This window comes from Aspergillus caelatus (genome assembly GCF_009193585.1).
Source record: "Aspergillus caelatus strain CBS 763.97 unplaced genomic scaffold BDV27scaffold_158, whole genome shotgun sequence".
Classification (NCBI taxonomy): domain Eukaryota; kingdom Fungi; phylum Ascomycota; class Eurotiomycetes; order Eurotiales; family Aspergillaceae; genus Aspergillus; species Aspergillus caelatus.
Genome location: NW_022475421.1, coordinates 33,044 through 56,085, shown reverse-complemented (window position 1 = coordinate 56,085; position 23,042 = coordinate 33,044). Strand labels below are relative to the sequence as shown.

Here is a 23,042-nt window from a genome sequence, read left to right as displayed (position 1 = left end):
AGGGCGCGGGCGCGGGCGTACTAATGGACTTTCTTCACTTTCCGGTTGGTTTGGCCCCATCAGACGAACCGTACCGAGTACTACTACTGGTAATGGATAACCCACCCAGAATATTCATACCTTAAGCAAATAACATACTTAGTAGTGGATCGTGGTTGTATTTATATAGTAGCCCAATGCGCTTTTATCAGCTGAGAGAATGACGAAAGTCAAAAAATAATTACGACCTATGCCTCCTAATGTATTTGTAACCCTTTCCGTCAAGCACAGGCGTATCCTGTAAGGATGCTGAGTGATTCGGACCGATGGCACAACCATGGCTCATCATCTCCTCCAGCTCCTTAACCTCATCGAATCCTGCTTGAATGCAAATCTTGCAGGGCGCTAAATCTCGTTATACAAGTCAGCATCTGCCACTTCTAAACAAGCCTGAGTCGATGTCGTCCGTATATTTTCTCAACGCTGAGGCGGCATTGGAATGATAGAACTCGCTTCTACTATTGCGGAGGCGCTGGCTCTTGGACTTCCCAAACCCGTACCCTTTACCTCGAGATCCCATAACGCTCCCGAGTCCAATCCTTCTGTTCCCCCGCATGCCAAAGAATAGACCAGCTACAACAATGATAATGGCACTGAGGCTTAGCGGGAGACCAATAAACAGGGCGGTTTTGTTGAAAGCCATGGGTGGGGGAAGGCTTGTAGTGCTCTACAGGTTTAGGATTAAGTGTGATCATCGGTCCTTTTCGAATACTCGCCCGTGTGCCCGACGCAGGGTTCAGTTCGATAAGGTACAGTGCCAAATCATTCTGCGCCTTCTCCTGGAGCCATTCCTTGCGCATGTAGAGGGGAAGATACCCGTAGCTGTTGTCGATTTTCTCAGATGTGAACGCCAAGTCTCCAACAGTGGAATTTGAGTATCTCATTTCAATAGTAATAGAAGCATTGAGGGGATAGAAATCGACGTTCCAAGTAACATAGTAGGTAGCGTCTACTACAACATCGGCTCCATCCTGCGGGAGACAGAATGGTGCGAAGGGGCCATCGAGGTCAGTACAGACGGTGAAATCATCGAGAGAAGGATTATTTGTCTGCAGGCGCGCAATTGTCTTGGATTCTTCAATCCAGCCCACTGCTGCAATGCTGATTAAACTCTCCTCGAGATTTCCAGATTTAGAAAACAGTGCTTACCAGGGCTAGGTACGAGATCATCTGCTCCTTGTATTGCAGCGCCAAGGCAATAACTCCAGAGAGCAGTTGTCGTGACCACTAGTGCGATGACGTTGGGGAACGGAACGAGGGGCCACCTCATTGCTACTAGTACAGATGCGCAAATGGAAATCCGCAGAAAAGTGATGTCTGAGTAATGACATGTGGCGAGTCAAGGGTGCTGCATGATAGCCACAATATGAAGGATATAGTAGTATACTTTGAAAGAGTAAAGAAGACCCTTGAGGAAGGAGGACCAGGGGCATAAAGTATAGGGAAGGTGCCATCGTATATTCTATACCACCTTCCAGAATTATCCTTTTTTTTTTCTAAGCATGTCTTTCTTTCATCATGGATCGAATTCCTCATACTAAACCCATATTCCTCCCGCTACATTCTATTTACTTTCTTTCTAAGCTTCGCTTATAGTTTACTGGTGTTGAACCAGATCCGCGGCTAGGAAAGATCGACGCGCCGGAGCTTATATGAAGCCTCACACGTACTGAGACTTGCTTCTCTCACACGGTGAGAAAATGAGAACAGAAGTTAATAAATAAATATCTATTTTCTTTTTCTCTGATTCGTTCATCTAGTAAGAGTAAATCTGATTATGGAGGTTGTCTTTACTGAAGAACAGTTTTTAAAAACTGATAACAAAGACGTTGGTGGAAAATGCCAATGATTTTCTGTGTTTTGTTTCTTGGTAAATTCCATTGTAGTCCATGCAGAACAAGGTACGGGAACTTCGAAGTCAAGTGGGCTCCTTCCCCCGCGACGAAACGTGATTCGCTCCATTTCGAGTTTAGTCTCCGTTAGGCCCTGCCGCGGAGAGACCAACTTTACATTTATGTCCATCGTGGCCCGTTTCACTCTTCCACAACTCAGGTGCCCGTCTTCCTCGCTGCCTGCTGTCCGTACTTTGGCCTCCCTAATCGTTCATCTTCCTCCCAAAGTGCGCTCGTTTTGTCAATATCCAACCCAGGTTCGTTATATCGAAACATTTTAGTCAGCTATCGATCCCTTAGTTGCTGACCTACGCGTCATTGTTGCCTCTAGCATCATGCGTTTCATCCAGCTCCTCCCCATCCTCCCAGCGCTTGCTGCGGCGCAAGAGCAGGTTCCCATCGCGGATCGTGTCCAGGGTTGGTTCAACAAAGCCAAGTCTTATCTGCCCACGGCTACTCCAGTGATCCCCGCCCCTGTTGAGAAGGTGGTCGAACAGAAGATTCAAGAAAAGACTGTCACCCCTTTCAACCTGTCCAACTGGCAATCCCTTCTGGCACCATCTGAGGAGCCTAAGGACTGGTTCGTCTTCATTACCGGCGGAAACAAGACATGCTTTGGACGTTGTCATCAAGCGGAGAAATCGTTTAATGTAAGGGCCCTAAAATAGGGGGTCACAGGCGCATGGACGTAGAGGCGGGTCTAACTAACCCTTCTCGTTTAGGAATCCGTTCTCCTGTTCTCTGCTGATCCGACCTCGCCCAACCTTGGTTACCTGGACTGCGAATCGAACAGGGTCCTATGCTCTGCTTGGGCCGCTGGTTCTCCGTCCGTTTCGTACTTCAAGGTCCCTGCTCAGGTCGGCGAGGAGCGCCCTGCCACCGCTCAGTACAATGTGTACTTCAACGCGACAACTGTAACGGCCGAGTCCCTTTACAAGATTCACTCTGAGAAGACCTATGAGAAGAGGGGCGAGTACGAGGGCTCCTTCCACGCCACGGATAGCTGGCTTGCGGAGCGGGGACTCTTGGTCCCAGCAGGTTATGTTATCTATGCATTCAGTGCAATCCCGAGCTGGCTCTTCATGATCTTCATCAGCTTCTTCAGCCGGTCTATGATGTGAGTTTGACTGATCCGATCGATCGCTATCTTTTACTGACTATATGGGATAGGGGCCGCCGAATGGGAAACACAGGAGCCCCCGCTGCTCGCTAAACAATCATCGCTGCTCATGAGGATGATGATGTCTACTTCGATGTTTATGGTCAGGGATGTATATAATGAACTAGCAGTATCTGAGATAAAACTTGGATCACTTTTGGGCCTTGATCACATTCCCTATTCTCAGCCACCCATGCTCTCTTACAGATACTTAATTTTTTTTTTAAAAAAAAAAAAAAGAAAAAAGAAAAAAGAAAACAAATAGAACCATAGTCATGTATCTAATAAAGTTTAGATTAAACCCTTGTAAGCCTCATTCTGTACAAATTAAAAGAAAAGCGGTCATTGTTGACTGGAGGTACCCGCACCCACCAAACCGGGTCTAATTCCGCGCGGATCACAGAAAACCCATCCATCCAGCTTCAACACATCTTCCAAAATGGCCGACCTAGATCGCATTCCCCCCTCGACAACGGCATATGTAGTCGCTACAGCCATCATCGCCGGTATGACCGGCTACTTTATCGGACAAGGCTCCTCGCTAGGCCTGTTCTCTTCGAAAGAGAAAGAAGGGTGGCCAAACAGCTACAATGTGAAAGTGCACCAAGACTCCTCGGACGAAGAGGCGGAAGAGGAAGAATCCGACAGCGAGGACGAAGGCGATGGAAGCGAATTGGCCAACTTCGACAAAAGTGCTGAAGAAGTGAAGTTGGTTCTGGTTGTGAGGACCGATTTGGGCATGACGAAGGGTAGGCGTTTCCTTCTCTTTTCTTTTCGGACTTTGTGGTTCTACAACTGTTTAATGGCCTACGCGACATGGAGTCTTTACTTCCCCCCTTTTATCTTCCTATGATGCATAGCGCATTCGAACGAGATGGCTAATGTATTGTTGATAGGCAAAATCGCCGCTCAATGCTCCCATGCCACTCTCGCCTGCTACAAGTACCTCACCGCGCACTCGCCGAACTCGTCTATGCTGCGCCGCTGGGAATCGCAGGGACAGGCTAAGATCGCGCTACAGACCAAGTCGGAGGAGGAAATGGAGACCCTGCAGGCGCAGGCTATCAGCCTGGGTCTCTGCGCCAGGGTCATCACAGATGCGGGCCGGACACAGATCGCCAGTGGAAGCAGGACTGTGCTTGGAATTTTGGGACCAAAGAGTGTGGTCGACGGCGTGACGGGACACTTGAAGTTGTTGTAACCGTACTTCCAACGTTGAATGATGGCCCGAGTATTTGTAGTTACTCCTGCAACGCATATAGGACTGAGGTTTAGAATCAACAGCACTACACCTGATTGCCCGTTATACGAAGCACGCTCTCTGAGACCTTTACGAGATATATGCTCAATCGATCAGTTACACTGCAAAGACAGTCTACCAATCACGCCTATCTAGTATAGGACTGTAGCAAAATTTACGTAGCAAGGAAAAAGTATGTTGGCTGGCCATGGTTTTTCCCTAACCTCATGGGCCAACGGCCAAATCGGTGAAGGGAGTAGGAATATGACGCCGCCGAGCACCAGGCTCTCCAGCCGAGCTCACCAACCCCAAAGGGAAGGGAGCTCAAGACCAGAGCGAACACCCAATGTCGACCTTTAATCTGAGATCTGTCGACCGGAAATAATCGACCATCCATAAATATGATGGCTCCTTAAGTCGTCGAACTGTCCAGCAATCAACCGAGACGCAGAGAACAAGCCTCCACGCTCAGGATCGCTGGACACAGATCCGTGTATGTTCGAAAAAAAGAAGAAAAGAAAAAATTTGTGAGATCCAGCCGCTGCCGCCTTTTATCTTTCGCGCTAAAGCCTGCGCTAACAGGTTTGCCGCGCTAAACCTTACCGAGACGAGTTGCAGTTAGGTAAGCCCCATCTGGACCTCACCTCTTGTAATCTATTGATGGTAATCGGGCGCATAGTCTCTATCGGTTTTACAGACCACACACCCTTCCATCGCCGCTTCTCCCTTGTATCTTTCTTATCTAGTGTGTCTTTTTTTTTTCTTCTTTGATAGCGCTCACCAGTCGCCAATATGGCCGACGCACTTTCCATCGAGCAGAATAACAAAATCCGAGTGGCGCTGGGTTTAAAACCGCTCCCCGTCCCCGGTGCGGACGCCACCTCTGGTCCTGCTTTCAAGGAATCCGAACACAACGGTTCGAGCTCGTCTTCCGAAGATGACGAGCCGGGAAGCACACTTGAATCGCGCGAGGCGCTGGCCTCATCCAACTGGAAGAAGATGCAGGATGACGCCGAGGCGAAACGGAAACGGGAAGAGCGAAACGCCGCGATCAGAAAGGCGCGCGAAGAGGCTCAGAGAAATTTGAAGCTTCAAGGTGCGACTCTAGGAGAAGCTGCCGATGCGGACGTGGACACGAAAACTTGGTTACAGCAGACGAAGAAACGACAGAAGAAGATCGAGAAAGAGCGCGCGCGCAAACTTGCAGAAGAACTGGAAGAGCGGGCTCGTGCAGCTGAATATACGGCGGAAGATTTGGCCGGTGTCAAGGTTGGGCATGCTGTTGGGGATTTCGATGGTGGGGAGGATCATATTCTTACGCTGAAAGATACAACGATCGATGAGAACGAGGAGGAAGGGGACGAGCTGGAAAATCTGGATCTTAAAGAGAAGGAGAGAACTACGGAGAAACTTGAGCTGAAGAAACGCAAACCCGTTTACGATCCTACGGAAGAAAACACTGGAATACTCGCACAGTACGATGAGGAAATCGAGGGCAAGAAGCGGAAGAGATTTACACTCGATGCTCAAGGGTCGACTGCTGAAGAACGAGAGGCCAAGCGACAAGAAGTCTCTGAAAAGTTGAAAAAGAATGTTATCAGCCTTGACTTGGCGGAGGAAACTCCAACGTCTGATTATATGGACGTGAGCGAAGTCAAAGTGAAGAAACCCAAGAAAAAGAAGGCCAAGACGACAAAGCAACGTGCTGTTATGGATGAGGATGATTTATTCCCTACGGCTGAGTCGACGGGTACACCAAATGGGAATTCCATGGAGGTTGACGCAAGTAACGGAGAGTCAGTACCAGCTCCTGCCCCCCGCAAGTCCGTTAGCGAGGATATCTCGTTTGTGGATGACGACGATCTACAAGCCTCTCTTACCCGTCAGAGGCGTGCTGCTTTCAAGAAACGCCAGAAAACACGTCCCGAGGACATCGCACGACAACTTAGAGAAGAAGCGTCCCAAACACCAATGGAAGTGGAAGGCTCGGGTGAGAACGAGGAAGAACCCGGTCTGGTCATAGATGAGACTTCGGAGTTTGTCTCTAACTTACAAAAACCTACACTCCCTGAACGCCGTGAAAGGCGGACAACAACGCCGGCCGAGGAGCCACGTGCTTCGCCTGAAGATCCTGGTATCAAGGACGAGCCTGTGGAGAACGGCGACGTGGATATGGAACGTTCATACAATGATATTGAGGATGAGGAAGACCTCAAAGCGCGCATCAAGAGCGAAGAAGCCACAGCAAACCAGCAGATCAGTGGCACCGGCTTGGAAGAGGAGTCCACATTGGACCAAGGTCTTGGTGCTACATTGTCGATGCTCAAGCAGCGTGGCTTGGTCAAGTCATCCGATGCTGCCGACCATAATTCTCTCATACGTGATCGGCAGCGTTTCTTACAAGAAAAACATCGCCTCGAAACTGACGCTGAAAAACGTGCTCGTCTGCAGCGTGAGCGTGACCGAGCCTCCGGAAAGCTCAACCAGATGTCTGCTCGTGAAAGGGAAGAGTACGCGCGGTGGGAGAACAAGCAACGTGACCAACAGGATGCTCGCCATATGGCGGAAGTCTTTAACAAGGAATACAAGCCCGATGTGCAACTCAAGTACGTGGATGAGTTTGGCCGTATGATGAACCAGAAAGAGGCATTTAAGCATCTGAGTCACCAATTCCACGGCAAGGGAAGTGGTAAGATGAAGACGGAGAAGCGACTGAAGAAGATTGAGGAGGAAAAGAAACGAGAGGCAATGAGCGCATTAGACAGCAGTCAGCACACTGGTATGAATAATGCTATGGGAGCGACGGCCCGGAAGAATCGCCAGGCTGGTGTGCGGCTGGGATAAAGTGGCTGCAGCCACTATTCGCCTTCTTCTACGCCCTTTTCTTTTTGTGATGCCCATGCAGTTTAATCTCTAGTTTTCGCTGTACAGCTTATAGTATACTAAGAATAGAAGCAACATTTAGCTATCTACAACGGTCATCCCCTGCTCATCGCCGAAAGTAGATCCTTTTTTTTCCTCTCTGGGCTCAACTGTCCAGGGAGTCAGAGAAAGTTCAGAGCAGTAAGCAGTTAGCTTGTTTACGCCCTTCATTGCTGTTGTTTATTGACGATCGATGACTTGGCGTGTGGGGAAATTAACCGCTATGGAGCTGTCAGATTCCGGAAGGTCCTCTTAAGACTACGTACTACGATACGATTGTGTGCACGTCATACCTAGGAAAGGCACCTTGGGAAGAGAAAACGGCAATATTATCAATTATCTTCATACTTAGAACTTCACTACATATGCCTAATTATTGACATAGACAACTCCGATCTCCTTAGAAAGAGAAACAAAGAAGTTGTTCATCTCAGGCCAACTCCAATTTACCCCAAACTTTCGTGAGGGGAAGGGTTTTCCGAATCGGGAATCGGGAGGCGCTCCCGACGGCTGCGGCCTCAGGCCACAGTGGGCCAGAATTCTGAAAGAGCTCACCGAAAGCCGAAAGCGCCGAAACGATGCAGTGGCGCCATGCTTAAACCGTCTAGGGACTTTCAGTTAGTACCTTACCTATTCTTCTTGCCTAAAGATCATACTACTACGTATCACTCGGATCTGTTATCAGATTCATTAATCCCGAGTGGAAGGAACATTGTATGGTATGGTATGGTATGATATACGTACAGTACAGCGATCGGCTTGCCGAAAGATGATCTAATTTTTTTTTTCCTTCTAAAAATAAGAACAAGATCAATACAGGGTTCCTTTTACTAGTAGTAGTAGTAGTAGTAGTAGTAGTGTACTTCGGGACTATTTATGCATCTCCAGTAAATTAAGTAAACTAAAATCCCGCTTCAGGCTGACAAGCTGGAATGATCAATTTAACCGTGAGTGCGGAGAGAGTGACCAATCCGAATGGGTGGCTCCCGCTCCCCGGAATCTTCCTAGTTCACATGAGTCGAAAAATAACACACACGCAGCATCTCCGATTATTTATCTGCTCGCCTCCTTGTCCGATCTCTTTCTTCTCTCCTTGGAACCTTTTCCATCTAAAGGACCTCTGCAGCTCAATCTGCAATTGAATTTGATTTCTTTGTTATATATCTTTGTCCCTTTCCATTAACCATGCTGTCTACCCTCAGAGTCGCCAGCCGTAAGGCTGCTTCGCGTGACGCTAACTTGCGCACCGTCGTCGTTGGTGCCAGACATGCCTCGGCCTGGTCCAACGTCCCTCAGGGTCCTCCCGTAAGCTCTACGGTGCACTAGCATACTCAATTGCGGTCTCCTTATTGACTCAATGCTTTGTAGGATGCTATCCTTGGTATCACCGAGGCTTTCAAGGCCGACTCGTTCAAGGAGAAGATCAACCTGGGTGTTGGCGCTTACCGTAAGCAATTATTCCTTCGCCGCTTGTTGACTCAGTCCAATCACCCCATGGCGAGCTTTTTATCTACTTGAGGGCTGACATTATTCGAATTTATGAATCAACAGGTGATGACAAGGGCAAGCCCTACGTTCTGCCCTCGGTTCGCGCCGCAGAGGACAAGGTTGTCGCCTCCCGCTTTGACAAGGAGTACGCTGGTATCACCGGTGTCCCTTCCTTCACCAAGGCCGCTGCAGAGCTGGCCTATGGTAAGGACTCCCCTGCGATTAAGGAGGACCGCCTCGTCATCACCCAGTCCATTTCTGGTACCGGTGCCCTGAGAATCGGTGGTGCTTTCCTGCAGCGCTTCTATCCCCACGCAAAGAAGATCTACCTCCCCAACCCTAGCTGGGCCAACCACAACGCTGTCTTCAAGGACTCTGGCTTGGAGGTTGAGAAGTACCGTTACTACAACAAGGACACCATTGGTCTCGACTTTGAGGGCCTGATTGCCGACATCAAGGCCGCCCCTGAGAACAGCATCATCCTTCTCCACGCTTGCGCCCACAACCCTACCGGTGTCGACCCAACCCAGGAGCAGTGGCGCCAGATCAGTGATGTGATGAAGCAGAAGGGCCACTTTGCCTTCTTCGATATGGCCTACCAAGGCTTCGCCAGCGGCAATGCTGACAAGGATGCTTTCGCCCCCAGGCATTTCGTGAGCGAGGGCCACAACATTGCCCTCTGCCAGAGTTTCGCCAAGAACATGGTAAGAATATAGGTACCGGAAAGTAATCGCTAGTAGCTGATCAGTTATAGGGTCTCTATGGTGAGCGTGTCGGTGCTTTCTCCCTTGTTTGTGAGAACACCGAAGAAAAGAAGCGTGTGGACTCTCAGGTTAAGATTCTCATCCGCCCCTTCTACTCGAACCCTCCTATCCACGGTGCCCGTGTTGCCTCCACCATCATGAACGACCCTGAGCTCAACCAGCAGTGGCTGGGAGAGGTCAAGGGCATGGCTGACCGCATCATTGAGATGCGCTCCCTGCTCAGGAAGAACCTGGAGGAGCTAGGCAGCAAGCACGACTGGTCCCACATCACCAGCCAAGTAAGGAGCTTTCTAAATGAATCTATCGGCAGATGCTAACTCACCTTGCCATAGATTGGTATGTTCGCCTACACCGGTCTCAAGCCCGAGCAGATGGATGCTCTTGCCAAGGAGGTACGTAGAAATCATCAGTACAGTCGCCTTTCGAAGACACCGATTGCTAATGTTTTTTTTTTTTTCTAGCACTCCGTCTACGCCACCAAGGATGGTCGTATCTCCGTTGCCGGTATCACCTCTGACAATGTCAAGAGACTTGCCGAGTCTATCTTCAAGGTGACCGGTTAGGAAAAAGGTGTTGACGCTGGACTTTATCCTAAAAATACATAGATCTGCCGGGGTGTGGCCCTTTGTATTGATATCCGACATGTTTAATTTAGCATATTCTTACGAGCATTATATTATGGTCCGAATTCCCTTGATGATTTATATACTATGTGCGCATAAGGAGATGTAAAGTTGTAAGTAAGACAGAGCATGTTAGATGCTGACTTTCTGTTGATATAGAGGGAGAAGTACCACACCGAGACGGACATGCAGTAAGACTCGGCCACAGACTATCAATATGAGAACCAGCGATCATGTTATGTGTACGGCGGTATAGGGACCGCATATAAGTATGGGGTTACACAATAGTCTTTGACTTCAGTAGAATGAGAGAGCTCAAGTAAATAAAAAGAGAAAGAAAGAGAAAAATCTCGATCCAACACAAGCAATAACATATATCAGTGGTGCTCACCCACTCGAGCGCCCATGGCCACGACTACAAGGCAGTGAATGCCACCACCTATTGCATACTTACAAAGCCGCAAGCATTTCGGGAACCAGACAAGAAGGTAGGGATTGTTTATTGTGGCAATACATTCATGCACTGAGCTTTTTCTTTCGTGCTGAGGAACACCTCCACAGGAAACCATTGTTAAAGCCGAGATTAAGCCACCCAGCCAGCGACATTGACCAAAGCCCTTCCTCAGGGTATCCCACAGCCCGGCTTCTTCTACACGAACGGCCGCATTACCTTGATCCATACTGAAGAGTTCGGTCCATGCAAGAAGCACAAAATGAATGTAGTGTAAACAGTAGTCACGCTCTCTGGCAGCCTGAGGGTGATGTGTGGAGCATGACAGCGATCCGTGACTTGGAAAAAGATTGACTCTTAAGCATTCGGCTTGTCGGGCGTTGGGAGGGCCCCATTGGAGCAGGTTCTTGTGAAGTTAGACTTGATCGATCTACCAATATCAAAGTACCAGTTAGATACTAGTACTCATAGGGATCCGGGTATCTGATACAAGGCAGCTTGATAGGAAAAGTCAAATCTTCTCAATAGGTTATCATATACTAGGCACACCACAAGACTAGGTACTATGTCACTAGAAAGGTGCAGAGCTGGGCCTTGTTATGCATGAAGAGAGCAGTGGTGAGGAAGCAAGTTAAAGTGTTGGCCAGGGTTCGAGAGCATATGGGTCCTGTTGATGCCTGGGTAATAGAGTCATGATTCTACTCTGTAACTTTTAGAAATGTCGAGTGACAGTATAAAAAGCTAGGCGAAATTCAAGTATACCTATTGATATATTGGCAGCTTCCGCTACACAGCAGGGAATAATACGTAAACAGAGAAACTTCCTTTTATAACTAAGTGTAGTGTACAAGAAGAATACCTAAATATCCTTTTTCTACAGCAAGTAACTTAAAAAGTCTAGCAGCTATCCCACATACAATCTCTAGATAATATATCAGTCTGAGCTCTAGCCATAGGTCTTGAAGTCAAAGTCACGAGCAGTATTACAGAGGTGCTGGATAGACTTACAGATAAGCCATCTTGTGCATATGGAAGGGTTTCACGTTCTATGTAACTAAAGGGGTTTGGTTAGGCACTATGCAAGAGATGTATAGATGTGGCAAATACTAGAAGTTTCTTTATATATACATAAATCAAGCAGAGTATTTATAATTGCCCGGGTGGTCTAGTGGTATGATTCTCGCTTAGGGTCACAACCCAAGCATATCTGCGAGAGGTCCCGCGTTCGATCCGCGGCTCGGGCCATACTTTTTTTCCAGTACTTCTAGTACTGTATATTTTGATAGTATGGGTGGTGGTGGCATCTTTCTAACTTAAAGTTTGAAGTTCTGCCCTACGGAGTAGAGGTGGCGCAATTCTAAGGGAGCGCATTCCTAATTATCTAAATTTGATGTCATAACCTCTGTCAAGGAAATATCTACTATTCAGGGTAGAAGACCTGTCAACTAGGTAAGGGTACGTAGGCCGGAAGCTAAGCAGTAGATATCAGGCAGACAGAAGACTGATTCTTGCCTTCTTCTTTCATTAACATTAGGCCAACTTTATATCCAGAAGAAGCCCCTTATTCTCCTAACAGAATAAGACTGACAAGGAGCTACTATACGCTATTGAAAAGTCAACGGATATGTGATCCGTCGTCGCCGTTCGGCCTCCGAGCTGTATATGCACAAGGGGCAGGGTATACGATACAGTCATCATGCAGAGTCATCATCGGATCTCTGACAACCTCCATAGTCAGATCAAAAGAGGATCCATTACCCTCCCGTAGACGATTTGGGGCCCCTCCGACCGATTTCAACAGAAAGATAGCATACTGAGAGGAAGAGATATTGGTAACTTTGGATGAAAAGTGTTAGTCGCAGCTGATGTCGAGAAGTTCTTATATGCTGGATAGGACGCAAACCCGACATGGGAGGGACTGGCGGTTCTAGGGGTTCCAGTGCACGCCCGAGGAGCGATTCATAGGGGCCAATATCTGCTAGGCATTCCACTAAAAGAAAACGTGCTTGCGGGAATCAAACTTAAAAGGAGAGAGTGAGGAATTCCAAAGAATATAAGGACGAAAAGTGATCATATTAGGACATCAAGATATAGATTATTATATAGTACATAGGACACATACTGTTATATACCGAAACAACAAATATATATAGACAGTGTGACAGGTTACATTGTAAAGTAAGAACAGTTCAGGTCTGGAGACCTGAAAGACTAGTCTTTTTACTTGATAGTGCTGTGGTTGATCACGAGGATACTCCCTACTAGTATTGTTGAAGCCCATGACATCCTTCATAAGTGTGAAAATTACCAATGAAAGAAAAAAGATACCACCCAAATCTAACTTTACAGAAAAGTAAAGAGAGAGACAAAAAGAAACACGGCCCGAGCCGCGGATCGAACGCGGGACCTCTCGCAGATATGCTTGGGTTGTGACCCTAAGCGAGAATCATACCACTAGACCACCCGGGCGATTATGAATTATGGCTATAACTTACGGATAAATGAAGAAATACACAATGCCGCCATACTTTCGATGTGCACGCTGATCCATCTATCTCCTGCGCAAAAAGAAAGACACCACCCACTAATCTAACCTTGAAGTAGATATACAATCTACAAAAACACGGCCCGAGCCGCGGATCGAACGCGGGACCTCTCGCAAATGTATGCTTGGGTTATAACCCTAAGCGAGAATCATACCACTAGACCACCCGGGCAACTGATATCCAGCTACTGTACAGAAATGCATTACCCCCAATGGCGAAGATAAGCTGCGTAAACATATCTTCTTTGGGAATCTTAAAGAGGTCCTTACTCCTTAGGGTAATGTTGACCTTGTCCAAGGCAGCATTCCACCGAATTTAAAACGTCTCAGGCTTGTTTCCAGGTTTTAATATCGCTTAGGTCGATATACTCTACACGAGGACTTCCGACTGCTGTTTTAATGATAGCGTGGCTGTAGTCGAGTTCTAGCTTCTCAAGCAGTACTATAGCAGTGGCATTTGATGGAAAGTGTTGAAAACGACATGGCTAACAACCTGCGCATTTACCCAAGTGTCAGCTTCCTCATTTAGGTGCTCAACACGCTCCTGACTGGGGTTAACTTCCGAAGTGCTAGTTGCCTATATGGTCATCGCAATTTCAGCGTTGGACGGTGTGCGATTGCCGAAAGCAGCGACCCTGTTTCTTATCAAGCAGCTCTTTATCCTACTATTTATTTCACACTGTCAACTGCTATTAATCAATGGCGAGTCCTCACCAGGTAAGATTGTTCAATAGGTTGAGTCAGCAGTGCTGATAAGGTATCTCGGCTTATTTGTTGCGCAGCGGAGCGAGACGTAGCAAGCATCATACATATTGGTCATTTATGCGTCCTTACAGAGTCCTCGTTGCTGCTCTGGACCCTTATTGCCTCCCATGGACTGTATCATGTAAATCGCGAAGGAGGCCGAAAAAAAAGGCGAGAATACGCAAATAAATGCGAAAGAATTGAGTCTGTATCTATGGGTCCTATATATCAAAACGATGGACAGCGAGGTATGTGTCATGCTCACGGAGTTTATGATGCCTCTTCAAGGAGAATGTTGAAAACTGTGTCATCGTGCCATCAATGAAGATATTATTAATAAGGGAGGGTGTGTATAAAGGTCAATCCAGCTTTAACAGCCCACTGCCACATTAAGTTGTATGTGTTACAGGCAATTAATCTTAACTTCCAAATGTGTCCACCTGGAAAAGTCAAGATACTGTACCTTGCGTTAAAAGAAGGTTATATATCCTTGTTGAGAGAAGAAGCCGGATAATCAAGAGGCTGTTGTTGACAGTTAAGTTCATAAACAGTGAGTACCTGAGCTTATAATCTCTGAAGCGATAGAAGAATGTGCCCAGGTGGTATTCAGAGATGGTGAAAAGATAAAGTAGGGGACTAACCCCCGGGGGGCCAAGAGCTTCCCCTTATATTTACATAAGCTAAAGAAGGAATTACATAATTGCCCGGGTGGTCTAGTGGTATGATTCTCGCTTAGGGTCACAACCCAAGCATATCTGCGAGAGGTCCCGCGTTCGATCCGCGGCTCGGGCCAGTATTTTTTTTCCACTGGCGGGGAAACATAGCGGGTCAGAGAGACACAAGATACGGTAAAACCCCCTTTCTTTATAAACAGCCCTGATCGATATATAAACAATTCGATCAGGTGTCTCAGCTCAATTACCATACTTTACAGATTTCATTATAAAATAGTATGTAGAGTGCCCTTTCAGCCATTCATTCTTTTTATATACAATCACGTGATTTGTTGTTGTTTGGTAATAAATCTTACCTGTGTAGCACCTCATCTATAAAATATATATCCATGTGCTGCTGGTATCATATCCCTATGAACGCGTGTAAAGTTAAGCTTGACGAGTATATGGCGGAGGCTCAACTGCGTGGCTATGACGAAGGTGCTAAATATCGACTATTCGAAGTCTACAAGAGGCCTATCGACTACTTACCATGTCATCTTCGAGGGGCTGGTTGTATGTAGGTGAAGTAGTTACCAAGTCCGGATACCTAGCTAGATCTTGGAAGTTTCCCGAAGAACATGCGTGGAAGACTTCAGATTAATGCTGAGTGAGACATGGAACGAAGGAAGAAATATACTTATGGATAAAAGAATGACGACGGCGGAGTGAAAGTCGCAGACAATAAATAGACTACCAAGCTGAATTACGAGATCACCTTCTGACAAACCTTAGATCCTTCGACGCAATTTGCTCGATACTAGAGGGCTAGCAAGGCGTGCGCAGCAACGGAATCATATGCCCTTTAATAACACCATCTAAATTACTAAGATTATCTACATCAATCTCAAATGACCTATGAATCTACTCCGTAGGCAAATATAGGTTGCCCGAATAGTCCTGAAATTGATTATGTGGGGTAAGTTGAGGCGGTAAGTGACGTCCCTCTTGAATTTTAATCCAATAAGAACCCAGACCTTTCGCGCAGCCTCGTATACTTCGTAGCTTGCTTCGCTTCGCTCAGCAGCGCAATGATGATAGTAAAGTGAGATAGGGGAAAAAGGATAGGAGAAGAAGGGAAAAAAAACGGCCCGAGCCGCGGATCGAACGCGGGACCTCTCGCAAATATGCTTGGGTTGTGACCCTAAGCGAGAATCATACCACTAGACCACCCGGGCGATTGATACGAGCTCTTTTTAAAAACTATGTATATATAAGGAAACCTTAGCAAGCGTCAAACCCAACCTCCAACTCTTGCTCCAGGCGTGGGCGCGTGGTGGGGAAGGCCATAATATGCCCAGCCGTACAGCCACGAAGACCAGTTAAACCCTGTATTACATGCGCCATATAGTAGATTTATATATATAATCACTTGACTATTTATATCCAAACACTTTCTACTTGAGCTCATACAGTATTTCTCTAACCTGTAAAATAGCATATGTTACTACTACTCCACTAGTATCTTAAGAAACCTAAACCGATAATAGTAAAACGTAGCTTATAGGTCATTACTTTGATATCCATAGTTGTCAAAAGCCGTCGAGTCTTGGTGTAGAACCGGCATGAAACTTCTAATGAGGACTGCACCATATTTTTAGTCCACAGCTACGCAAGGCTAAATCCTCTGATCGCGTAGATAGTAGGAGATTGCTAGGCTCCGGCGCTATTACCTGGGGGCTTTCTGTCATATAAGCAATCTAAGAACTCCACAGAGCTTACCCCAGCAATTTATTATCCATGGAACCCTCTTCGTCTCACTAGGAGTAAGCCATCCCTAGGACACCAATAGTTGAACAGTGCAGAAACCACTACCTGCTTTATTTGTCGTGCCCTTTGCGCTTTCATTTAAATTAGTCGATCATGTCAAGCACCATGCCCAACTTTGAAAACAGACCAAATCCATCCTTCGCCTGAGAGACAAGGGCCCAACTGAGCGGAAAAAACCCCGGGTTGCAGAACATCCGCGGGATGGACCATGGATGTCAGACCCAAGTAGGTTGGAGAGTGAGTTAGCGGTCCAGCTACCCGACACAAAGCCCACAGCAGGGGTCACCATGGCCGAATACAGAGCTTCCTTCAAAGAAGACCGGCAAAAAGCAATAGAAACATTCAGGAAACTCAAAGCAGCCAACAGGCTTGATGAAGTCGAAGTTTCAGTGGTTCGATACAATGTGGAATTCAGTCGACATGATGCGTACGGATGGTTGGTCCGAAGATGAAATCGAGTCGGCCTTGGAAAGATACTATGTTGGTACTCAGTAGTACAGTGCCACCTCCCCTTTACTACCTACCTTATTTAGTCTACTGTCAGGCGGACTCCTGGGTTTTGTGACGACGCTAACCCCACAAAGCTATCCCATGCCCAACAATATTGCAAGCCCCAGGGTGATTGAACGGTACGGTGCCGATTGAGGCTTGAATGCCCGAGCTATCTACTACCGCCTTTGGTATTCCCAAGGATGGGTTACGGCTGGTCATGATCTCTGGGCACCATCACTTGATGGCATTGATTGGAATCATTCCAGCGAGTCCAGTCGCCGCTCTAGAGCAAAAACTCTTCTTAAGCGTATTCTCAACAATGAACGATGGCGGAAGGGCGAATATGCATGGGCAGCTGACGCCTGGACGCATGTTTTCGGTCAAATGAGAGATGACGCAGTTTTGACCGTGTGAGTCACCAGTTCTTTGTACTTCAACCCTGGTTGTATTTAAAAGATCGAATGAGTCCAGCAATAAACACGAATACAACACTATCAAGTTGAAGAGAGATCCCGTGTCTTGTTTATTGGTGGGTGAGCCCAAGTTTATCAAGAGGATTCCGGATGCGACATTTGGCCTTGCGACCTTCAAACCGAGAGACTACCAGAACCCTCTAGCAGAGTGGAATCTAGACCATGACCGCCTTGAAGCACTCCTACTCCATCGACATTGCGGCCTTATCTCTGACCCACGCTGGGGTGACGCGGATCTTGCATTTCCTTTCGCAGTTTATGAAGCTAAAGGATGGAGCGGGGATGCCCAAGAAGCACGCCGACAGGGATGTTCAGCGGGGGCAGTATATCTTGATATGTTAGATAATCTTGCACGCCAGCCTGGAAAGGCTAGCAGCAAGAACAGGAAGTATCGATCGGCAGGGGGCCGCAGCAACAATCAAGTCTTCATCTTTACTTTCTTTGGAGCCCACTGGCATATCCTGGTTGGGTATAAAAGACCCCGACTCGAAAGAGAGTATGCGGGACATGATGGATTTAGTGAGTCTGTTTATGTAAGTTTGGTCCAGTCATTAGCTTCATTGACGAGATGACCTGACCTTTCAAATCAAAGATCCTTCAGAGAATCTGGAGCGGCCGTGTCGTGACTCCACGAAAAGCTTGGGAGTTCTTATCGTTGGTTGATCAGATACACCTCTGGGGAGTGACTGACTTCAGGAACTCCATTATTAACCGCTTGAACGATTGGCATGAATTCCGTGGGGGATGTTACGCCAACGACGTTGCCTGTATGTTTAGAGAGGTCGGCACAGATAGATTGACACATGATGGGAAAGTATACCGGGGCATGCCGGAGGCTTGCCTACAACTTGCAGACTGGGCTAAGCATCTCTCAGAAGAAGCTCGCAGCAAGCTACGGGAAAGAGTGATCTCCCATTTCCAACAAGCTCACCAAAGAGACCTTCCGGATCTAACAGATAACTGGCCGGCAGCTATAACTTGCCTTCTGGATGACTGTGGTCCCGTGGGCACTCCAGGATACCCTATCCAATCTAAGAAAGAGATGGCGGCGCACTACCGCGAGGTCCACGGAGAAGATGATGAAGTGATAGCTGATCTCGAGCGCCTTTGGGATGAACGGGAAGAGACCAACAACGATGAAAACCCCGTGCAGCATACGAAAAGGCAGAGGTCAGAGAGCGGAGAACCTAGATCATGCACAAAGCGGTATAAATGTTCAACCTTCATTGATGATGGGGATAGGGAGGTGGCCGATCTTATTGATCTAGCTCAAGATGCTTGAGCCCAAGCAATGACAATGTTGACCGTGGGGGGGGGGGGGTGTTACTTATTGTGTCGCGCACTAGCTTCATGAAGGTAAAGTGTTGCAGACATATACTATGAGCCGTTCTCGATTCATGAGCGGACTAGTTGAGCTGTTGTATATCTTTAGGTATCACTCTGTCTTCGTTCGGAGACTCGGTCTGTGGTTGTACTATTCTGAAGTTATGATATTGTACAGAGCAGGGGGCTGAGACAGCTTGTTGATCAGAGCCCGTAAAACCCCGCTAGATCAGTCAGGGGAGTTATTAACATTAGCCCATGGTGAGGTGTTTATAGAAGTAAAAGTGACGGTATGGAGGAGAGGGAGGGCTAGTACTACTCTTTAGCCATGGAGGTTATTGTGACCTATTGTATTCAGCCAGGTTAGATGTCTATATGCAACATGATATATATCCAACTCATTATCCGTAAATCTTGCACCAAGAGCATAACCGAGTCAGGGTCTCGATTTCTTGCTCAGTGTGTCTGTCAAATGACTGATTCCCTTGGTTGGCGTGGGAACGATCGTAGGTCCACCCCATGCTCCCATTTGGTTTCTTTGTAGCTAAGGAGTTCAATTTGTCAGCTTCTTTCCTTTGTTGTGAGTAGAATGAACACCTCGAAATAGCTAATGATGATCAGGGTTTCCAAGACACTGTTAATATTTGGGTTAGATTACTCTCCTCTATTCTAAAATACTAGGTACTTATTTACCTGGTATTCTTGTATTGTTTTGTTGCACTCACGTGGAGCCAGCTCTTTGAAAGAATAGCGGGCATCCACAATGGGAATTTCGGAGTGGGCTTGCAGAAAAAAAAAAAAAAAGGTATTTACTAGTAAAGCAACTATTTAATACTCCGTCTCACCCAAACCTACTCTTCACCTAGGTAACCCGACCATGCCATCGTCCACTAACCCACTACGTACTCCGTAGTTACCTAGTATCATAAGTGAAAAGGGACATTTATTTTATATTTTATTATTATCATTACTATTATTATTATTTTTAAAGAGCCCCCTGTCGATTCCCTCTCCTTCAATGGGGGCTGTCTGGAGTGTCTGCCAGGAACAGGGTTTGCTAATGGCCGCATGTTCGGCAAGGTTCTAAATATACGATCAACTCAGCCAGCATATCGGGTCTGCGATCTGCACTCATGAACCTCCAAGCCTCAGTTCTGGTTTTTTGAATGCGCCTCACTGATCACCCTCGGTTTTCTGGAGGTAGGAGAATTAACGACACAGCCGCGCTACGCTAGGATAGGATCAGATGATTGGCGGCCAAGCTATTCCTTAGGCAGTAAGGATTGGGGGTTCTATTTTATTTTGGTCTAAGATGAAAATGGGTTCGGCACGTTTCAGCTCGTAACTATTCTTCGTTCTAGTTTCACCTCCTCCTCCTCCCTAAGGGGGTTAGGGGCGTTCTTTGCGTAGGTCGGGTAATACGGTGGGTGTCCAGATTAGGTAGTAGGACTCGTATGTTGGCAGGTTTGGAATAAGTTAAAAGATGGGGGGGTTTTTTGTTGTTATATGATTACATCAATTTAATCTTTTTCTCGAACAAGAAATATAATTTATTCTATCATTCTCATTGTTATTATTATCCATTTATACTATTACTGACTCCGTAGTGAAGGTGATGCCTAGATGTGTTGGCAGTTTGAGTCTCCATCTGCTAAACTACGGCAGTCCATACGTACATATTGAAGGCACAATACATACAGACAAAATACATACATACTGTATGTACATGAATACTGACTCGATCGGGTATTTGTAACTCCTCCTCCCCCCAATACAAATTCAATACGGCCGGATCCCCTCGCATCGAGAGAAGGCCCACCAATGATGGATCCGCCCAGCAGCCAGCCATCGGGGGGTCAAGCCGACAGCGTAGGTTCCCAACTAGTAGATAATGCCTATTACAGCCCAGACAATGATTCATGGAGCATTCCAGCTGCTGAGTGTCGACCAGCAAGTTGCACAGGGTTGCGTCCTGCGGAGTGACAAGGTGTAACGACCCCCCGTGATTGATAGCTCGGAAGTGGCCTGTGGCATCCATGCCGTCCATGTTCCGACCCTGAATATAGATTGTAATTGAGACTGAGGGGGGAGGTCTAAACCCAACTTCCTACTACGGTATCCATATAATGATCTATCCAGACCACACTCCCTTTTCTACGTCACGGCTGAGGGTTTACGTGGTTTACTCTGAACTTGTGCGCGACCATGAAAAGCCGGCCACCTGGTTGCTGAGCAGTCCGGAGGGGGGTGGTAACAGTGCTACTAGGGGACGGCTAAGACGAAACTACTGCAGTCATGCAGAGCCCATTTCCTATAATAATCATAACACGGGGAGGCTGATTCACAGGTCGGTGGCAAATTGTAGGTACCTTCCATACAAGGACCCTGCTGTCTCGAGATTTGTGATATATATCCCCATGCGTTGAAATTATGACTTTCCTGGTTTAATTTGTTCGCTGTGGTCATCTGATAGAGGTGAAATAGAACCTCTCCAGAACACGTGGATGGCTGGTATCAAGTAACACGAATGTTGTATCAGGCATGAGGGCTGACTGGAAAAGTCATGTTTGAACGTAGGACCTGGATTGCGTTGTTCGCCGAGGCAGTCGCCTTCTAGCACATGGTCATACATAGTGCCCAAGGTTCGCCTCCCTGATTCATTCAAGTCCAACCATACATACCTACGTACCTTGGGAGGGTGATGGTATTGCATGTATGTACATATGTCACCCCCTCAAGGTTTCCCGTCAATTCAAATAAATATCAATATTCTGGTTTCTCCTCACTGCTTATTCGGTGCTTAGTCGGGTTTTAGTGTCCATTCCTCCCCCACCTCTACTTACCCTACAGGGTTTCTCGGCCCCTACTTAATGGGTGTAAATTGACCGGAAACCTAAAACACCCAATAACAGGGAGTTAAAAGACACCTCGAGATGTCTAGACGAATTGATGTATAGAAATCGACTGGGTGATCGCAATAACCACTAAATTAAATTGGATTGTAATATTGGATCTACGGTTAGTTATTGCATCTGTCCCTAAATCACGGAGAGGAGAAGGGACCTTCATGGCCAACGGTGGACAAGAATAGCTATTAACTCAAACTATCCGTCTGAATATCCCTTCATTACTCGTCCGGAATGATTGTAAGGAGGCAGGGTGATAAATGAGCCAATTAATCCAAAGGAAAAACTTTAGCAACCTTAGAATTACCCTTTGAAAGCCTGAAGAGAGTTTCGATTCTTCCTGAATTGTAAACCATAGTAATAAACACAGGAGAGCTTGCTGTCCAATGGTTCATTGAGAGAGCGTGATCAGCCATTGATTTGTTTCGGTTAGATCCCAGCCGACTGTAACCTGTGACGGGGATCTTGGCCCCATCGTCATTTCATTTCTTATAGGTACTCACTACTTCAAAACAGATGCATGGAGATCGTAGTACATGGTTGAAAAAAAAAAGAAAGCATTATTTTGATTTACTGAATTGACTAAGAGTGATATGTAAAAAAAAATAATTTTCTTTAAAGAAAAAAAAAATCGGAGAAAGAAAAAGAGTACAGGCATACCTACTCTGTACATGAAGTGGTGGCTGTCTGAACCTTCGTAAAAAGTCATTCCCGAAGCTCCTCTGCATCCCAACAGATACAAAGTTTTTGATGCACGAGAGCAAGGCAAGCTGTTATGCAAGTCCATCATCTTGCATTTCACCTTCTATCTGGCGGTGGGGGGGTTGCGCACGCGCGGGTATGGCAGAGGAGGGCCAAAAAAAAAGAGGTCGAGGTTGGTCGCTCTTGACGGATGATCTGCCGTGCTGAACCAGTGTTTCCGTGATGTTGATCCTGTGACGATGATGGCGTTCACTGTCGAGGATCAAAGAAATAATACATTATCGTCTCCCATTCCAAGTAACCCAAAAAGCAAGGCACATTCGCATTATGCTATTTTGAAATTTAGTCCATTTTTTTTTGTTCGCCTTTCTTTTCTAGAATTAATGTCCCAGCAATCAATCACCGGGTTTTCCCCCCAGGTACCAGGTATGTACCTACTGTAATGCTTACTACGCCGTACACCGTGACGGCTCCGGCTCCGGCTCCGGCTCCCGATCCATTGATGGATTATTAAGTTCTTCAGGTATTTTTCACGACGTTCTCTTTTTTTAAATTTTCATTTTGGCCCGTTCAGTTTCTTTTGGTCACCTTCCCTCCACGGGCACAATGCTTTATCCATTTCTTAGATCTCTGGGTGTTTTACTTATCTCTCAGTACTCCCTATGTTCCGATGCTCCTTTTGTTTTATTTGACCTGTATCAAGAGACAAAGGAGGAGTTCCGGACTAGACTGTTGGTTTGGACCCAGTTTTCTTGTCAGTCGTGGTGGGGGCGTAGGTGGCAGAGGCATGGTCATG

At 46.8% G+C, this 23,042-nt stretch overlaps 7 protein-coding genes and 5 non-coding genes across 12 annotated transcripts; 6 read left to right on the top strand and 6 right to left on the bottom strand.

Annotated features, from left to right (window-relative positions):
• Positions 1-403: 403 nt before the first annotated feature.
• Positions 404-1,309, bottom strand: BDV27DRAFT_147446 (DUF4448 domain-containing protein; the record flags this gene model as incomplete). The annotated part of the gene is made up of 3 exons (XM_032070740.1): positions 404-695; positions 769-1,132; positions 1,189-1,309. The coding sequence occupies 3 exons, from the start codon at positions 1,307-1,309 to the stop codon at positions 404-406; spliced, it is 777 nt and encodes a 258-aa protein (XP_031924991.1).
• A 957-nt stretch (positions 1,310-2,266) lies between these two features.
• Positions 2,267-4,291, top strand: BDV27DRAFT_147445 (aminoacyl-tRNA hydrolase; the record flags this gene model as incomplete). Its single annotated transcript, XM_032070739.1, has 4 exons — positions 2,267-2,581; positions 2,654-3,048; positions 3,511-3,839; positions 3,987-4,291. 4 exons carry the CDS (start codon positions 2,267-2,269, stop codon positions 4,289-4,291), a joined length of 1,344 nt encoding a protein of 447 aa, XP_031924990.1.
• A 101-nt stretch (positions 4,292-4,392) lies between these two features.
• BDV27DRAFT_23999 (uncharacterized protein) lies at positions 4,393-4,808 on the bottom strand. Its single transcript, XM_032076103.1, has one exon. It carries the CDS (start codon positions 4,725-4,727, stop codon positions 4,506-4,508), a length of 222 nt encoding a protein of 73 aa, XP_031924989.1. The 5' UTR covers positions 4,728-4,808; the 3' UTR covers positions 4,393-4,505.
• Positions 4,809-4,998: 190 nt separating this feature from the next.
• On the top strand, positions 4,999-7,296 carry BDV27DRAFT_132347 (U4/U6-U5 snRNP complex subunit SNU66). Its single transcript, XM_032067857.1, has one exon. The coding sequence runs from the start codon at positions 5,123-5,125 to the stop codon at positions 7,172-7,174; it is 2,052 nt and encodes a 683-aa protein (XP_031924988.1). The 5' UTR covers positions 4,999-5,122; the 3' UTR covers positions 7,175-7,296.
• Positions 7,297-8,196: 900 nt separating this feature from the next.
• On the top strand, positions 8,197-10,356 carry BDV27DRAFT_132346 (putative aspartate aminotransferase). The gene is made up of 6 exons (XM_032067856.1): positions 8,197-8,557; positions 8,621-8,699; positions 8,804-9,444; positions 9,495-9,782; positions 9,837-9,896; positions 9,966-10,356. Exons 1-6 carry the CDS (start codon positions 8,438-8,440, stop codon positions 10,065-10,067), a joined length of 1,290 nt encoding a protein of 429 aa, XP_031924987.1. The 5' UTR covers positions 8,197-8,437; the 3' UTR covers positions 10,068-10,356.
• Positions 10,357-11,732: 1,376 nt separating this feature from the next.
• On the top strand, positions 11,733-11,822 carry BDV27DRAFT_t163. The gene has a single exon. It is a non-coding gene; the product is annotated as a tRNA-Pro (tRNA).
• Positions 11,823-12,957: 1,135 nt separating this feature from the next.
• On the bottom strand, positions 12,958-13,047 carry BDV27DRAFT_t160. Its single transcript has one exon. It is a non-coding gene; the product is annotated as a tRNA-Pro (tRNA).
• Positions 13,048-13,203: 156 nt separating this feature from the next.
• BDV27DRAFT_t159 lies at positions 13,204-13,295 on the bottom strand. Its single transcript has one exon. It is a non-coding gene; the product is annotated as a tRNA-Pro (tRNA).
• A 259-nt stretch (positions 13,296-13,554) lies between these two features.
• BDV27DRAFT_132343 (uncharacterized protein) lies at positions 13,555-14,224 on the bottom strand. Its single transcript, XM_032067855.1, has one exon. It carries the CDS (start codon positions 14,124-14,126, stop codon positions 13,944-13,946), a length of 183 nt encoding a protein of 60 aa, XP_031924986.1. The 5' UTR covers positions 14,127-14,224; the 3' UTR covers positions 13,555-13,943.
• A 345-nt stretch (positions 14,225-14,569) lies between these two features.
• BDV27DRAFT_t164 lies at positions 14,570-14,659 on the top strand. The gene has a single exon. It is a non-coding gene; the product is annotated as a tRNA-Pro (tRNA).
• A 1,009-nt stretch (positions 14,660-15,668) lies between these two features.
• On the bottom strand, positions 15,669-15,758 carry BDV27DRAFT_t158. The gene has a single exon. It is a non-coding gene; the product is annotated as a tRNA-Pro (tRNA).
• Positions 15,759-16,551: 793 nt separating this feature from the next.
• BDV27DRAFT_147442 (uncharacterized protein) lies at positions 16,552-18,729 on the top strand (the record flags this gene model as incomplete). Its single annotated transcript, XM_032070738.1, has 6 exons — positions 16,552-16,587; positions 16,687-16,834; positions 16,997-17,252; positions 17,314-17,848; positions 17,908-18,529; positions 18,686-18,729. The coding sequence occupies 6 exons, from the start codon at positions 16,552-16,554 to the stop codon at positions 18,727-18,729; spliced, it is 1,641 nt and encodes a 546-aa protein (XP_031924985.1).
• Positions 18,730-23,042: the final 4,313 nt, after the last annotated feature.

Bases quoted from the DNA above. Each gene is read 5' to 3' on its own strand.
- BDV27DRAFT_132343 (XM_032067855.1), bottom strand. From the start codon at position 14,126: ATGACACATACCTCGCTGTCCATCGTTTTGATATATAGGACCCATAGA.
- BDV27DRAFT_23999 (XM_032076103.1), bottom strand. From the start codon at position 4,727: ATGGATGGTCGATTATTTCCGGTCGACAGATCTCAGATTAAAGGTCGA.
- BDV27DRAFT_132347 (XM_032067857.1), top strand. From the start codon at position 5,123: ATGGCCGACGCACTTTCCATCGAGCAGAATAACAAAATCCGAGTGGCG.
- BDV27DRAFT_132346 (XM_032067856.1), top strand. From the start codon at position 8,438: ATGCTGTCTACCCTCAGAGTCGCCAGCCGTAAGGCTGCTTCGCGTGAC. The intron at 9,445-9,494 runs GTAAGAATATAG...GATCAGTTATAG, and splicing joins AGAGTTTCGCCAAGAACATG to GGTCTCTATGGTGAGCGTGT. The intron at 9,783-9,836 runs GTAAGGAGCTTT...ACCTTGCCATAG, and splicing joins GGTCCCACATCACCAGCCAA to ATTGGTATGTTCGCCTACAC.